Source organism: Cetorhinus maximus, chromosome 13, assembly GCF_964194155.1.
Source record: "Cetorhinus maximus chromosome 13, sCetMax3.hap1.1, whole genome shotgun sequence".
In the NCBI taxonomy this organism is placed as follows: domain Eukaryota; kingdom Metazoa; phylum Chordata; class Chondrichthyes; order Lamniformes; family Cetorhinidae; genus Cetorhinus; species Cetorhinus maximus.
Window position 1 is genome coordinate 93,108,558 of NC_135891.1, and position 16,052 is coordinate 93,124,609.

Consider the following 16,052-nt stretch of genomic DNA (forward strand, 5'->3'; position numbering starts at 1 on the left):
CCTAATTTGTATGTTTGTATGTATCAGCTGACTGAGTTTGGGAAACTACATTGGACACCTGAAATGGTTCTGCTCAGGTTGCTTAAATATTCAAAACCTTTACTACAGTCATCTTTCAATGTTTTTATGGGACAAAAATATATTTTTGAGTCCACCAACAACTTGTATTTATATAGCATTGTAATAAAATGACCCAAGGTGCTTCGCAGGAGCATTATAAAACAAAATATGACACCAAGCCACTTAAGGAGATGTTAGGTCAGATGACCAAAATCTTGGGCAAAGAGTTGTTTTTAAGGAGTGTCTTAAAAGAGGAGAATAAGGTGGAGAGCTGTCGGAAGAGAATTCCAGAGCTTAGGCCTTGTATTGTCCACAAGACAACTGCCAGTGTGTTCACTGAATCACCAGAGCCGTGGGTAAAACAATTGACAAACTCATATACTTGGCTTTTCCTTTTTCATATTTGGTATGTTTTAAAACTGAGATACTATCTTTAAATGTGTTTGGCAGCAGAGTGGAGAAAGCAGTGGGTTAATCACTGAATTTTTTTCTGAGACTGATAATGTTCTCTGTGCTGGCAGTTGGCAGGGGTGGGGGTCCTAGTCTCAACCTCATTCCCAGTAGACATGGATCCTCTGCACAAAACTGCCCTTAATTTAGCATTAAATTGGCAGAGGCACTGAAGGATGATTGGTGTGGGGGGGAAAAAAATCACATTGATGAAGTTGGATTTGTGGCACATTATTTGGGAGTTGTTTTACTCTGCATCTAATCTGCGATGCATTTCATGTGCTAATGTTTGATGGAAGTAAAAGACAAAGAGCTTTACTCTGTATCTAACTCATGCGGCACCTGATCTGAGAATGAGGAATGTGATTGTTGATGATGCTTAACCCTGGCCTGAGCTGGGCTGCGTGATCATGCAGAATTGAGTGTGCTTTACTTGGGAATGTATTTGAGCTGAGGGCATTTAATTCTAACTGTGGTACCAGAGATGGAAATGCTCCATTCTGCAGCACTAACATCTCTCACCCAATGAGGTATCAATTTTACAAAAAAAGGTCAAACTACTGTCATCTCTGTATGGTAAGACCTCTGGATACTGTCAATTGGACACAGTAGTTATTCACTAACTTGTATACAATCCTAGCATCTCCAGTAAGCTCACTGTTCTAGCTATACATTTCTACAATCTCAATTTTTTACTCAACACCTACACAATCTCCAGACACAATCAGCCTAATCTTCCACTGAACCTATTGTGTCAGTCTTCCCTCTGTCTCACAGAGTTTGTCACCTCCTCAGTTATCCATTCACTGACAATGCTGCATCCTTTCATCTACTGACACAATTTCCTGCCCAGTTGCTCGCTTTCACATAACCTTGAGATAAAACTTGTGGCAGAATTCAGATTGAAAATGGATTCCTGCTGTGGGAACTGAAAATACCAATTTTTCCAGCAGCACCCCACTTCCTCTATAATTAACTTGCTACATCAAGGATCAACATTACTCAACCAGTCTATTCATAGTCTGATGAAGGATCATTGACCTGAAACGTCAGCATCTGTGGAAAGAAGGAAGTTATCAGATTTGTTGAGTATTTCCAGCATTTTGTTCTTATTTCAGATTTCCAGCCTGCCGTATTTTGCTTTTGTATGCACTGAAGAGTTTATTCCAAGGTAAGCATACCTCCATTTTTTTTAAGATTTTCTGTCTCACCTTGATCCAGTTCTGCAGCCAATTAACTTATAGCTGGTAAGAGTGGTAATGAACCTGGAACTCGCTGCCACAGTGTAGTCAAAGTAGAGATGATCGATAATTTCAAAAGGAAATTAAATAGGCACTTGAGGGAAATAAACTGGCAAGGCTATGGGGATAGAACAGAGGAATGTGACTGACAAATAGGGCTAGCATGGACTTGATGGGCTGAATAGCTTCCTTCGGTCATGGCCTAATTCTGGGGAATGAAGCCGGACAGGTGGCTGAGGTGGTGGTGGGGGAGCATTTTAGTGATAGCGACCACAACATGGTACAGTTTAAGTTTGTTATGGACAAAGAAATAGACAAGTTGCAAAAAATTGTTTTGGATTGGGGGAGAGTGGATTTTAGTAATTAAGGCAGGATCTGGCCAAGGTAGGCTGGGAACAGCTACTTGTGGGGAAATCTACAGAGGAACAGTGGGGGCGTTCAAAAAGGAAATGGGGAGGTGCCAGAGGACTGGAGAACAGCTAATGTGGTTCCGCTATTCAAGAAGGGTTGTAGAGATAAGCCAGGGAACTATAAGCCAGTGAGTCTCACATCAGTGGTAGGGAAACTACTGGAGAAAATTCTGAAGGAGAGAATCTATCTCCACTTGGAGGCAAGGTTTGATCAGGGATAGTCAGCATGGCTTTGTCAGAGGGAGGTCATGCCTAACAAATTTGATTGAATTTTTTGAGGAGGTGACCAGGTGTGTAGATGAGGGTAGTGCAGTTGATGTAGTTTATATGGATTTCAGCACAGCTTTTGACAAGGTCCCACATGGGAGACTTATAAAGAAGGCAAATGCACATGGGATGCAGGGTAATTTGATAAGAAGGATTCAAAATTGGCTTAGTTGTAGGAGGCAGAGAGTGATGACAGAAGGATGCTTTAGTGACTGGAAGCCAGTGTCCAGTGGCGTATCACAGGGATCTGTGCTCGGTCCCCTATTATTTGTCATTTATATAAACAACATGGATGACTATGTGGGGGGTAGGATTAGTAAGTTTGCAGATGACACAAAGATTGGCCGGGTGATTAACAGTGAGGTTGAGTGTCTTGGGCTACAGGAAGATATAGACGGGATGGTCAAATGGGCAGATGGAATTTAACCCTGAAAAGTGTGAGGCGATACACTTTGGAAGGAGTAATTTGACAAGGAAGTATTCAATGAATGGCATGACACTAGGAAGTTTTGAGGAACAAAGGGACGTGGCATGTGTGTCCATAGATCTCTGAAGGCGGAGGGGCACATCAGTGGGGTGGTGAAAAAGGCATATGGGATACTTGCCTTTATCAATTGAGGCAAAGATTACAAAAGTAGGGAGCTCATGTTGGAGTTGTATAGAACCTTGGTGAGGCCACAGCTGGAGTAGTGTGTGCAGTTCTGGTCATCACATTATAGGAAGGATGTAATTACCCTGGAGGGGGTGCAGAAGAGATTCACCAGGATGTTGCCTGGGATGAAACATTTAAGTTATGAAGAGAGGTTGGATAGACTTGGGTTGTTTTTGTTGGAGCAGAGAAGACTAAGGGGCGACCTGATCAAGGTGTACAAGATTATGAGGGGATGGACAGGGTGGATAGGGAGCAGCTGTTCCCCTTGGTTGAGGGGTCAGTCACGAGGGGACATAAGTTCAAGGTGAGGAGCAGGAGGTTTAGGGGGGATATGAGGAAAAACTTTTTTACCCAGCGGATGGTGACGGTCTGGAACGTGCTGCCTGGGATGGTGGTGGAGGTGGGTTGCCTCACATCCTTTAAAAAGTACCCGGATGAACACTTGGCACGTCATAACATTCAAGGCTATGGACCAAGTGCTGGTAAATGGGATTAGGTAGGTAGGTCAGGTGTTTCTCACGTGTCGGTGCAGTCTCGATGGGCCAAAGGGCCTCTTCTGCACTCTGTGACTGACTTTATGGCTATTATGAGAGGATGAATTTTGAATTTCAGGGGCATCAGTGATATAACATGGTGTTGAAGAAGTTGTTAGATTAACAGGGTTTTGATAAACAGGCTATACATTACAGCAGGGTGAACATAAAAAGAAATGGAGATCTTTGCCTGAAGGCAGGTCTTGGCAATTATTTGCCAAACACAGCTAAGTGCCAAGATTTTTTTTTAACTAAGGGTAGGATAAGGAAGCAGACCTCAAGCCTACCTCAGCTGGGATCAAACCCCACATTGTTGGTGTTAATCTGATCCTCATGTGAGCCATCCAGCCAACTGAGCTAAACCCTCCCCAATGAAAAATTACTACAACATAAGACAATAGGTTCATTTTACTATAAAAACTGTAAAAATTCAAGACAAGGCTTGCCAATCAGGTTAGTCATTCAGCAAGTCACAGTATAATGACGTAAGACATGAGGGCTCCTTTAATACTCGAGTGATCTGTTCAATGATCTAAGTATCAGGAAATACCCAGTCGAATTTAATCCAGCAAAAAGACAATGAAATAAAATGGGATACAACATTAAATTCAGTAGGAACTTTGGCTACCTGCAAGACTAGAACATAAGAACGTAAGAACTAGGAGCAGGAGTCGGCAATTCAGCCTGAGCCTGCCCCGCCATTCAATACGATCATGGCTGATCTCATTTCAGCCTCAGCTCCAATTTCCTGCCCTCTTCCCATAACCTTTCAACCCGTTACTAATTAAAAATCTGTCTATCTCCTCCTCAAATTAACTCAGCATCCTGGCATCCACTGCACTCTGAGGTAGTGAATTCCACAGATTCACGACCCTTTGAGAAAAGTAATTCCTCCTCATCTCTGATTTAAATCTACCACCGTTTAACCTAAAACTATGGCCTCTCGTTCTAGAATGCCCCACAAGGGGAAACATCCGCTCCACGTCTACTTTGTCTATCCCCTTTAGCATCTTATATACCTCAATTAGATCTCCTCTCATCCTTCTAAACTCCAGTGAGTATAGGCCTAAACTGCTCAATCTCTCCTTATAAGGCAAGCCCCGCATCTCTGGAATCAATCGGAGCAACCTCCTCTGAACCGCCTCCAATGCAACTACATCCTTCCTCAAGATGACCAAAACTGCACAGTACACCAGGTGCAGTCTCACCAATGCCTTGTACAGTTGCAACACTTCCCTATTTTCATACTCTATTCCTTTAGCAATAAATGCCAAAATTCCATTAGACTACCTTATTATCTGCTGTACCTGCATACTAGCTTTCAGCGATTCATGCACGAGGACACCCAGGTCCCTCTGCACTGAAGCATTCTGAAGTTTCTCTCCATTTAAATAATAAGTCGCCTTTTTATTCTTCCGACCAAAATGGATGACCTCACACTTATCCACGTTAAACTTCGTCTGCCAAATTTTGGCCCATTCACCTAACCTGTCCATATCCATTTGTAAATTACTTATTTCTTCATTGCAACTTACTTTCCCACCTATTTTGGTGTCATCTGCTAGGTAGTGTTGAACAGGCTTAGATATGCAATTCTCACAATTCCTGCAAGGTGTCTATACTTTAGTTTTACAAGTAGTGTCATGAAAATATAATAATTCTCATAATATTGTGATTTATTATAAAGGTAGGTTAATAGTGGGGTTTGGATAGTTTCTCTGTGTGTGGGATTCAATTGAATTAGAGACAGCTAGTCTGGAGGCTGAGTCATCAAGAAGAAGCTAGACTTGAAATGCTAAATACATAAACATGGCTGAAGTTTTAGAATGTGAGGTGTAAGGAAAATTTGCATTTTTAGGTAAATTAAATGAGTTTAAATTTCAGAGAAGGTAAGTCTCAGTGTCCTAGTCGCAACCAATTTCAGCTGCTTCAATGACCTTCTCTCCATTATAAGGACAGAAGTGGCAATGTTCACTAATGGTTGCTTAATGTTCAGCTCCATTTGCAACTCCTCAGATACTGAAACAGTCCATGTTCATGTGCAGCAAGACCTGAACAACATTCAGTCTTCAGCTGATATAAGATGCAAATGTCACTTGCCACTTAAGAGCCAAGCAATGACCATCTCCAACAAGAAAATCTGACCATTTCCCCATGACATTCAATGACATTACCAACGCTGAATCCCCCACTTGAGGTGTTACCATTGACCAGAAACTTACCTGGACCAGCCACATAAATACAAGATGTCAGAGGCAAGTAACTCACCTCGTGACTCTGCCAAGGTTGTCCACCATCTGCAAGGCGTAAGTCAAATGCGATGGAATACTCTCCACTTGCCTGGATGACTGCAACTCCCACATTCAAGAAGCTTGACACTATCCAACACAAAGCAGCCTGCTTGATCAGCAGCCCATCCATCAACCTAAACATTCACTCCCTCCCCACCAATGCAGTGTGTACTATATATAAGGTGTACTGCATCAAACTCACCAAGGCTCCTTCCAAACCCACGACTTCTAACATCTGGAAGGACAAGGGCAGCAGACACATCGGAACACTACCACCTACAAGTTCCCCTCTGAGCCACACACCATCCTCACTCAGAACTATATTGCCATTCCTTCACTTTCACGAGATCAAAATCCTGGAACTCCCTCCCATACAGGACTGAGTGTACCTACACCAGATGGACTGCAGCAGTTCAAGGTGGAGGCTCACCACCAGCTTCTGAAGGGCAATTAGGGATGGGCAACAAATGTGGCCTTACCAGTGACACCCATATCCAATGAAAGAATAATAAAAAAGAAACTTGCCTATAACATTCAGCTGTCCAGTGAAAGAACTGCTCAGTTACTATACACGCAAAAACCGCCACCATCCTATGGGGAGATGCCTGGTCTCTGCTTGGTGCCTCTCCAATGGCAGAGTCAAGAGTGGGGCAGGAAAAATGAGAAAAAATAAATCATACATTATATGGCATCATGTAACAGAGTTTAATAAAATGAAAATTTGCTGTCCAAATATGGAATAGTCTGCCACCATTCTTTCAATGTTAGGTCAATACTTAATGCAATGTACATAATCAACTGGTTAGGTCAAAGGCTCTGCTCCTTGATTTGTGTCTAGATACAAGTCAAACTGGTACATATACAGCACTGTTAAAAGTCTTCAAATGAAGAAACAACTTTAAGAGCATATATGAAAATCTGGAAATGGCTGTACAGATGAATTTATACCCATACATTGCATTGACAGTATTTCATCAATACAGTTAGTTGTGAAGATCCCTAGAATTCAGAGTTAGAGTGCTGACATGGGCCCACAACCAAAACATAACCTTATCTGTCCTCTCCTCAGCTGCTGACTGATCTGACTTAGTCCCGTATTTTCTTTTTATTTTTTGCATTTAACAGAGATTCTAAATTAGTTCACATCTTAAATGTCCCTGTGGATAACTGTTGCATTCCACTTTCTAAAAGGACAGAAATACTTGGAAGGGCCAGAAGATTGTACGTAATCAGAGCAAGAGGCCACTTTGCAAATCTCAATTATTGATTCATATAGTGCTGTTACATTTCCTCATCACTGACGCAAATTAAAGCAGACCCAGTACTAACGACTGGAAAAACAAAGGTTTATTGTACAAGGAAAACAAGTTTGCCATCCACATCCAGCTTCAAAAAGTAAACAAGGAAACAAATCTAATCTCTGAAGAGACTTACATTAAACAAGTTTCTATGCAAGACTCCAACGTAAGTTATTAAATGTTGTTCACAACCATACAGAATGACTGTTCAACACTGGTAATTCATTTTTAAAAAAGCAGATAGGGTAAAAGTTGCCTCAAAAAATAAAAGACGATTCCAGAAACATGTTCAATTTAACATAATTTTAAATAAACAATGTAGAGTATAAAATTGCAGGTTTCTAAATCAGCTGGGTTTTTTTTAAACCAAAATAACTTCCACTAGTGATCATTGCTGGGGAAATTCAGCTGGAGCTTGAATTAAGTGACTGTTTCTACTGTACTATGATTCTAGTACCACAGAGAGCTCAAAATATCATAGGCACAGCTTCATTCCTAAAATCTTGTTCCAATGTGTTACACAGACTGCTGCCATGTCTAAATGTGCCTCTGCCAGGCAACACTCTTGGGTAGTCCAGCCAGTACTGCAATATGCAACTGGCGGATAGATGGCAACAAGTTCACAACGGATCTGCACAAGATAAAGAAATGAGTGCAAGCTCTTGTTCACCACCCATAACACAGCCACATTTAGAAACATCCCCCAGTGCTGGTGATATTACAAGTCCCCATCATGACACATTAGCTAATGGATAAAACCAACTAAATTGGAATCCTGAGATACAGTGATGAGTCATTTCCAAGTTAACCGTCTTGCTGTTGGATGAAAGGGTTTGGAATGGCCTCCATCCCATCCTGTGGGCAAATCAGAACAACCGAGGTCCCTCTGCATACAACCAAGCCAAGCTGCCGTGTGTCTTCAGTCAATTTGTATTGGTCATCTGGATCTGAAAGTTATTAATGTTAAATTTGTACAAAATATTTATTCACCCGTGATCATCAGCTCTATAATACAAAGCACTTTGTGGAACATATTAAATAGGTTATAGGAAACTGTATAATAAGTATTCACTTGAAGGACCAACCTGTATTTATTTAGTACCTTTAAATTAATAAAATTATGTCGCAAGATGTTGCACAGGAAAATCTGACACCAAGTCACATTACAAAATATTTTGGACAGATGACCAAAAGCTTGGTCAAAGAAGTAGGTTTTAAGGAGTGTCTTAAAGGAAGAAAGAGAGGTAGGGAGGAAGAGAGGTTTAGGGAGGGACTTCCAGAGCATAAGGCTTTGGCAGCTGTAGACATGGCCACCAACAGTTGGACAGTAAAAATCATGGATGCTCAAGAGACCAGAATTAGAGAAGCACAGATCTCTGAGGGTTACGGGTCAGAAGAGATTAGAGATAGGGAGAGGAGAGGCCATGGAAGGGTTTGAAAACGAGGATGAGAATTTTAGAACCGAAACATTAAGCAGGAGTTAAATTTGGTCAACAAGCACAGGGGTGACGGGTGAACAGGACTTGGTGCGAGTAAAGACATAGGCAGTAGAGTTTTGGATAACTTCAAGTTTATGCATGATGTATGTGGGAAGCCAGGCAAGAGTGTAACCAGTAGAATTGACATGGATGAGGGTTTCAGCAGCAGATGAGCTGAGGTAAGGGTGCAGTTGGGATATTAAGAGGTGGAAAGAGGAGGTCTTAGTGATGGCACAAATGCTTTTGTTGTGGCTTACCTCTCACATACTCTATTGTTCCATCCAATACAAGATTGAGGAGTGGGTCAAATCCTTTCAAAATCCCACTGGCTGTCAAGGGAAAAGAAAGTAATTTCAACAAACTTCAAATTAACTCTGCAACAGGCACTACTCTATGGAACCAAAACATACAGCACACAGGACTCTTACCATTATCGTCCTTTCCTTCCCCATCTCTCCCACCCTCCCACCCTGGGGGTATTAACTTCAGTAACGATCAATGAAGGCTAGCATTAAAACAGCAAGTCTTCAGTTCAGTTCATAGCACCCTCGCCTTTGAATCAGAGGGTTGTGGGTTCATGTCCCACTCCCGGAAAACCAAGAACTGTGATTGTACTCGAAAGAAGTTGCAATCTGTGACTGTTGGTAACTCAAAAGAGTTTAAAGTCATTTTAACTTACAAGAGAACAGTGAAGAAATACTACTGCAATTCACTGGAAAGTTGTATCTGCATCACTTCACAGCTAGTTCTCCTCGATAATTAATTGCTGAAGCTTCTATTTTAGTCCATTTTACATTTGCTAAACTCAGCCCCCTCATTACCACCAATCTAAAACGTAATGATAGTTATTCTGGGCAGCTGAAGGTTAAAAAAAAATAAACACGTTATTTCTAAAAGTAACAAGGTGGAACATGTATATCGCTTGACTTCACCCATAACAGTCTAAATTTGTATCAAGTTCTTTCCTCAAGCTTTTCTGAACTTATTCCCAATACTCAGCCAATGCTCATCCAAATAGCCAGGTACTCCTTCCCCAAACTGGAGATTCACATTTCATTTGCTGCTGTCGCCTCTTGTAAACGTCAAAATATCCATATGTCCTAGATAATTATAAAGGCTAGATCATCAAACCGTACCTTCTCGTCCGCCTTGAAACTTTACACGGATTGTTTTGTCTATGTACTTGGAGAGGTCGAGAATGCTCTCCTTCTTTTTCTTTTCCTTATCCTGAATTTAAAGATAGAAAAGGAATGTCAGAATCTGGATTCTCACAGCTCGAGTTCGGTACCAGGGCCTCCGATAACCCCCCACGTTTCGGTGAACATGCAGCTAAATCAAGCTACTGGCATGACTCAGACTTTCTACACGGTTAAGAGAAGCCCATGAAACTAAAACTAAACAAACCAGCGAGTAAGGGTTCCAGGCTTGGGTTTCATGGGCCGAAATCTGGGGCCTGGAAAGACCGAAAGAAACAAATCAGTGGGGGTTTTAACCCAGAGCCTGGCCTCTCCCCAGGCTACTCCGGGTTTACAATCATAATCCCTGCAGTTTTACAGCTCAAGCTCCAGACCTAAAGCAGAAACACCACTGGAAGAATACAGATACTTAGCCCAGCCCTGAAGCTCATTCCCTCCCGACTCCGCTCCCTCTATAAGCCACCAGCCCATTCCCACTCCTTTCTCTCACCGCCATCACCGCGCCTACAACCTCTGACCTCCGAACCTCATGACCTTTAACCCCGAACGCCGACCTGGGTTCCAGTAACACAAAGTTTCCGACCGAATCTCCCGAGCTCAGCTGCTCAGCAGCGACTGGTTTTCAACCGTCTCTTAGAAATGTAAAAAAAACTAAACAAGCCGTTTACCGCCACCGAACTCCGCCAACGTAGGCCCTCCCTATTTTGTGGATTTGGATTGTTCCGGACGCTGTGGTGGCGCGACCATTGTGCCGGCTGGAGGGGGGGATTCCAAACCGTAACTGGAAGATGGCGCTGGGAGCGCGGCTGCTGCTGTTCGTCCTCCAGCTCAATCAGGTACCGGCAATGGCCCCAACCCAGCGCGGGGCAGCCGACTGCTCACCTTCACTGTAACCCCATCCCCACTAAGCCGGCTACTGGGACCCGAATTCAACTCGCTATTGCCGCCCCCCCCCCGTTTCCGCCGTCGTCTCCCCCGCTCAGCCTACCCGTCCCCACCCCCATCTCCACCCCGTCGTCACCCCCCCACCCCCCCCGTCGTCTCCTCCCCCACCCCCCCCCGTCGTCTCCTCCCCCACCCCCCCCCCGTCGTCTCCTCCCCCACCCCCCCCCTGTCTCCTCCCCCACCCCCCCCCCCCCGTCTCCTCCCCCACCCCCCCCCCCCCGTCTCCCTCCCCCACCCCCCCCCCCGTCGTCTCCTCCCCCACCCCCCCCCGTCGTCTCCTCCCCCACCCCCCCCGTCGTCTCCTCCCCCACCCCCCCCGTCGTCTCCTCCCCCACCCCCCCCGTCGTCTCCTCCCCCACCCCCCCGTCGTCTCCTCCCCCACCCCCCCCCGTCGTCTCCTCCCCCACCCCCCCCGTCGTCTCCTCCCCCACCCCCCCCGTCGTCTCCTCCCCCACCCCCCCCGTCGTCTCCTCCCCCACCCCCCCCGTCGTCTCCTCCCCCACCCCCCCCCGTCGTCTCCTCCCCCACCCCCCCCGTCGTCTCCTCCCCCACCCCCCCCCGTCGTCTCCTCCCCCACCCCCCCCGTCGTCTCCTCCCCCACCCCCCCCGTCGTCTCCTCCCCCAACCCCCCCGTCGTCTCCCCCCCCACCCCCCCCGTCGTCTCCTCCCCCCCACCCCCCCGTCGTCTCCTCCCCCCCACCCCCCCGTCGTCTCCTCCCCCCCACCCCCCCGTCGTCTCCTCCCCCCCACCCCCCCGTCGTCTCCCCCCCACCCCCCCGTCGTCTCCTCCCCCACCCCCCCGTCGTCTCCTCTCCCCCCCACCCCCCCGTCGTCTCCTCCCCCCCACCCCCCCCCGTCGTCTCCTCCCCCCCACCCCCCCGTCGTCTCCTCCCCCCCACCCCCCCGTCGTCTCCTCCCCCAACCCCCCGTCGTCTCCTCTCCCCCCCACCCCCCCGTCGTCTCCTCCCCCCCACCCCCCCGTCGTCTCCTCCCCCCACCCCCCCCCGTCGTCTCCTCCCCCCACCCCCCCCCGTCGTCTCCTCCCCCCACCCCCCCCCGTCGTCTCCTCCCCCCACCCCCCCCGTGGTCTCCTCCCCGTGGTCTCCTCCCCCCACCCCCCCGTCGTCTCCTCCCCCCACCCCCCCCGTCGTCTCCTCCACCCACCCCCCCGTCGTCTCCTCCCCCCACCCTCCCCGTCGTCTCCTCCCCCCACCCTCCCCGTCGTCTCCTCCCCCCACCCTCCCCGTCGTCTCCTCCCCCCACCCTCCCCGTCGTCTCCTCCCCCCACCCTCCCCGTCGTCTCCTCCCCCCACCCTCCCCGTCGTCTCCTCCCCCCACCCTCCCCGTCGTCTCCTCCCCCCACCCTCCCCGTCGTCTCCTCCCCCCACCCTCCCCGTCGTCTCCTCCCCCCACCCTCCCCGTCGTCTCCTCCCCCCACCCTCCCCGTCGTCTCCTCCCCCCACCCTCCCCGTCGTCTCCTCCCCCCACCCTCCCCGTCGTCTCCTCCCCCCACCCTCCCCGTCGTCTCCTCCCCCCACCCTCCCCGTCGTCTCCTCCCCCCACCCTCCCCGTCGTCTCCTCCCCCCACCCTCCCCGTCGTCTCCTCCCCCCACCCTCCCCGTCGTCTCCTCCCCCCACCCTCCCCCGTCGTCTCCTCCCCCACCCCCCCCCGTCGTCTCCTCCCCCACCCCCCCCCGTCGTCTCCTCCCCCACCCCCCCCCCCGTCGTCTCCTCCCCCACCCCCCCCCCGTCGTCTCCTCCCCCACCCCCCCCCCCCCGTCGTCTCCTCCCCCACCCCCCCCCGTCGTCTCCTCCCCCACCCCACCCCGTCGTCTCCTCCCCCACCCCCCCCCCGTCGTCTCCTCCCCCACCCCCCCGTCGTCTCCTCCCCCACCCCCCCCGTCGTCTCCTCCCCCACCCCCCCCCGTCGTCTCCTCCCCCACCCCACCCCGTCGTCTCCTCCCCCAACCTCCCGTCGTCTCCTCTCTCCCCCCCCCGTCGTCTCCTCCCCCCCCCGTCGTCTCCTCCCCCCCCCACCCCACCCCCCGTCGTCTCCTCCCCCCCCCACCCCACCCCCCGTCGTCTCCTCCCCCAACCCCCCGTCGTCTCCTCTCCCCCCCCACCCCCCCGTCGTCTCCTCCCCCCCACCCCCCCGTCGTCTCCTCCCCCCCACCCCCCCCGTCGTCTCCTCCCCCCACCCCCCCCGTCGTCTCCTCCCCCCACCCCCCCCCCCCGTCGTCTCCTCCCCCCACCCCCCCCGTCATCTCCTCCCCGTGGTCTCCTCCCCCCACCCCCCCCGCCGTCTCCTCCCCCCACCCCCCCCGCCGTCTCCTCCCCCCACCCCCCCCGTCGTCTCCTCCCCCCACCCCCCCGTCGTCTCCTCCCCCCCACCCTCCCCGTCGTCTCCTCCCCCCCACCCTCCCCGTCGTCTCCTCCCCCCCACCCTCCCCGTCGTCTCCTCCCCCCCACCCTCCCCGTCGTCTCCTCCCCCCCACCCTCCCCGTCGTCTCCTCCCCCCCACCCTCCCCGTCGTCTCCTCCCCCCCACCCTCCCCGTCGTCTCCTCCCCCCCACCCTCCCCGTCGTCTCCTCCCCCCCACCCTCCCCGTCGTCTCCTCCCCCCCACCCTCCCCGTCGTCTCCTCCCCCCCACCCTCCCCGTCGTCTCCTCCCCCCCACCCTCCCCGTCGTCTCCTCCCCCCCACCCTCCCCGTCGTCTCCTCCCCCCCACCCTCCCCGTCGTCTCCTCCCCCCCACCCTCCCCGTCGTCTCCTCCCCCCCACCCTCCCCGTCGTCTCCTCCCCCCCACCCTCCCCGTCGTCTCCTCCCCCCCACCCTCCCCGTCGTCTCCTCCCCCCCACCCTCCCCGTCGTCTCCTCCCCCCCACCCTCCCCGTCGTCTCCTCCCCCCCACCCTCCCCGTCGTCTCCTCCCCCCCACCCTCCCCGTCGTCTCCTCCCCCCCACCCTCCCCGTCGTCTCCTCCCCCCCCACCCTCCCCGTCGTCTCCTCCCCCCCCACCCTCCCCGTCGTCTCCTCCCCCCCCACCCTCCCCGTCGTCTCCTCCCCCCCCACCCTCCCCGTCGTCTCCTCCCCCCCCACCCTCCCCGTCGTCTCCTCCCCCCCCACCCTCCCCGTCGTCTCCTCCCCCCCCACCCTCCCCGTCGTCTCCTCCCCCCCCACCCTCCCCGTCGTCTCCTCCCCCCCCACCCTCCCCGTCGTCTCCTCCCCCCCCACCCTCCCCGTCGTCTCCTCCCCCCCCACCCTCCCCGTCGTCTCCTCCCCCCCACCCTCCCCGTCGTCTCCTCCCCCCCACCCTCCCCGTCGTCTCCTCCCCCCCACCCTCCCCGTCGTCTCCTCCCCCCCACCCTCCCCGTCCTCTCCTCCCCCCACCCTCCCCGTCCTCTCCTCCCCCCCACCCTCCCCGTCCTCTCCTCCCCCCCATCGTCTCCTCCCCCCCACCCCCCCGTCGTCTCCTCCCCACCGACCCATCCCCCCCCTCCGTCGTTTCCCCGCCCAGCCGCCCCTCCGTCGTTTCCCCGCCCAGCCCCCCCAAACTGTCATTTCCCCCCCTCCTTGCCAGTGTCAAGACCTACTGAGTGGTTCAGCTTGTGGATAATTGTATTCACTGTCTTTTAACCTTTGGCTAACAAAACAGTCCTTCATACCAGCTGTCAATCCCTGCACTGTCACTTGTGATACAACATGCCCTTTGCTTGGAACTTGTAAACTCAGAACTCACCATCATTGTAAGTGAAGGGAATAATTAACAGTGATGAAATGGTCAGAAGGAAATAAAGAGGGCAGTTGTACACTATTAGTTGTCTCACTCACTGTCCTACTGTGTTAATTCAGCAACTCTGGGTTTTGGCCAAATGCAGGCTGACACGGTGTGTACTTACTTTACTTGGAGCTGCTAACCTGATGCAGTTTGTCCTGAAATATGCAGGTGCTGTCTGAGTATGGGATGGTTCACGTGCTATCTGAGAAGGAACATGGAAATACAAAAGATTACTGCATCCAATTCAACCCCTCCTGGGCCTATTTACCTCATGATCTCAGTAAGGCGGTAAGTGTGCATCAAGGAACATTTCAGAAAATGCATTACATCCTCATTAATACTCAAAGTAAGAGTAATCATCATGTGCATCTGAAACTCATCCTGGCTACACATTCCAGGGAGGGTTCTTATGCCTTAAAACCTCCCAAGGAGGGATCCTAGAAGGGCTGTGCAGCGTCTCAGTCCCCAAAGTTGCAGATCAAGCCCCTAATTGCACTGCTCCATTACCTAACTGAGAGTAGTGCAGTCAGAAGGTATGTCTGCAGCATCTGAAGAGGGCACAAATGAACTGTAAGGTACAAAGCCATGTTTCTCGCATCTAGTTCATTGATATTTTTCAAAAAGTACTCCTCGGGTCTCAAACAAAATCAAAGTCGAATGGAAAATGTATTTTTTTTTATTCTTTCATGGGATGTGGGCATCACTGGCTAAGCCAGCATTTATAGCCTATCTCTAATTGCCCTTGAGAAGGTGGTAATGAGCTGCCATCTTGAACTACTGCAATCCATGTGATATTTAACACATATACATGTGTTAGTAACTCGCGGTTCCCTGTTCTCGTAGTGTAATGCTTTAAACATGCTGGTTGGGAACCACCAGGGAGCAGCCTTGTTCTTTAGGTACCTCTCCTCTGTCATCTCTGGTGACGCATCTGTCATAGACGCCCGATCCTCTGTTCAGCAAGTCACTGCATGTTTCTGTGGGAAAGGTCAGCACCTGTGCTGCCTGTGCCCAGTAGTGTTAAGCATGAGACTGTAAAAGAGAAGGAATGGGGAATGTATCTAGTTATCTTCTGTAGTAGTTATGGTTATGTGGCCATTCAGTGGGATAATTTTCCCTTTAAGTATGACCCAGATTCGTTTCCTACAATAATCAATAATTATTTTACGTCACTTTCACTCCAATAAAGCAGATACAGAACTATGTTATAATTGCTTTGCGAAAATGTCCACAGTTTATCCTGTCCTTTTATTGCCAGAGCATAACTTCTACCCCCTCATATTCTATTCCTCTAGATATAAAGGCCAGCATTCCATTAACCTTTTTGATTATTTTCTGTACCGGTTCACGATATTTTAATGACCTATGGACCTGGAATCCCAAGACTCTTTAGATCTGTACTACTAACTTTTCACTACCCAGAAAGTATCATGTTCTATCCTTTTTGGTCCAAA

The 16,052-nt window shown here is 50.3% G+C and overlaps 2 protein-coding genes across 3 annotated transcripts in view; one reads left to right on the forward strand and one right to left on the reverse strand.

The window, feature by feature from the left end:
* Nucleotides 1–7,236: 7,236 nt before the first annotated feature.
* On the reverse strand, nucleotides 7,237–10,498 carry lsm7 (LSM7 homolog, U6 small nuclear RNA and mRNA degradation associated). The gene is made up of 4 exons (XM_078555804.1): nucleotides 10,367–10,498; nucleotides 9,817–9,907; nucleotides 8,938–9,009; nucleotides 7,237–8,149 (listed from the first exon to the last, which is right to left on the reverse strand). The coding sequence occupies exons 1-4, from the start codon at nucleotides 10,370–10,372 to the stop codon at nucleotides 8,007–8,009; spliced, it is 312 nt and encodes a 103-aa protein (XP_078411930.1). The 5' UTR covers nucleotides 10,373–10,498; the 3' UTR covers nucleotides 7,237–8,006.
* A 53-nt stretch (nucleotides 10,499–10,551) lies between these two features.
* The window catches only part of sppl2 (signal peptide peptidase-like 2), a 38,318-nt gene continuing 32,817 nt past the window's right edge, over nucleotides 10,552–16,052 (forward strand). For both annotated transcript variants that reach the window (XR_013578487.1, XM_078555803.1), the window contains exons 1-2: nucleotides 10,552–10,712; nucleotides 14,767–14,886. Coding sequence is in view for 1 of the 2 variants with exons in the window: in XM_078555803.1 (XP_078411929.1) it covers nucleotides 10,665–10,712; nucleotides 14,767–14,886 (168 nt within the window). In the remaining variant the exon portion in view is untranslated. The remainder of the gene's footprint in view (nucleotides 10,713–14,766; nucleotides 14,887–16,052) is intronic.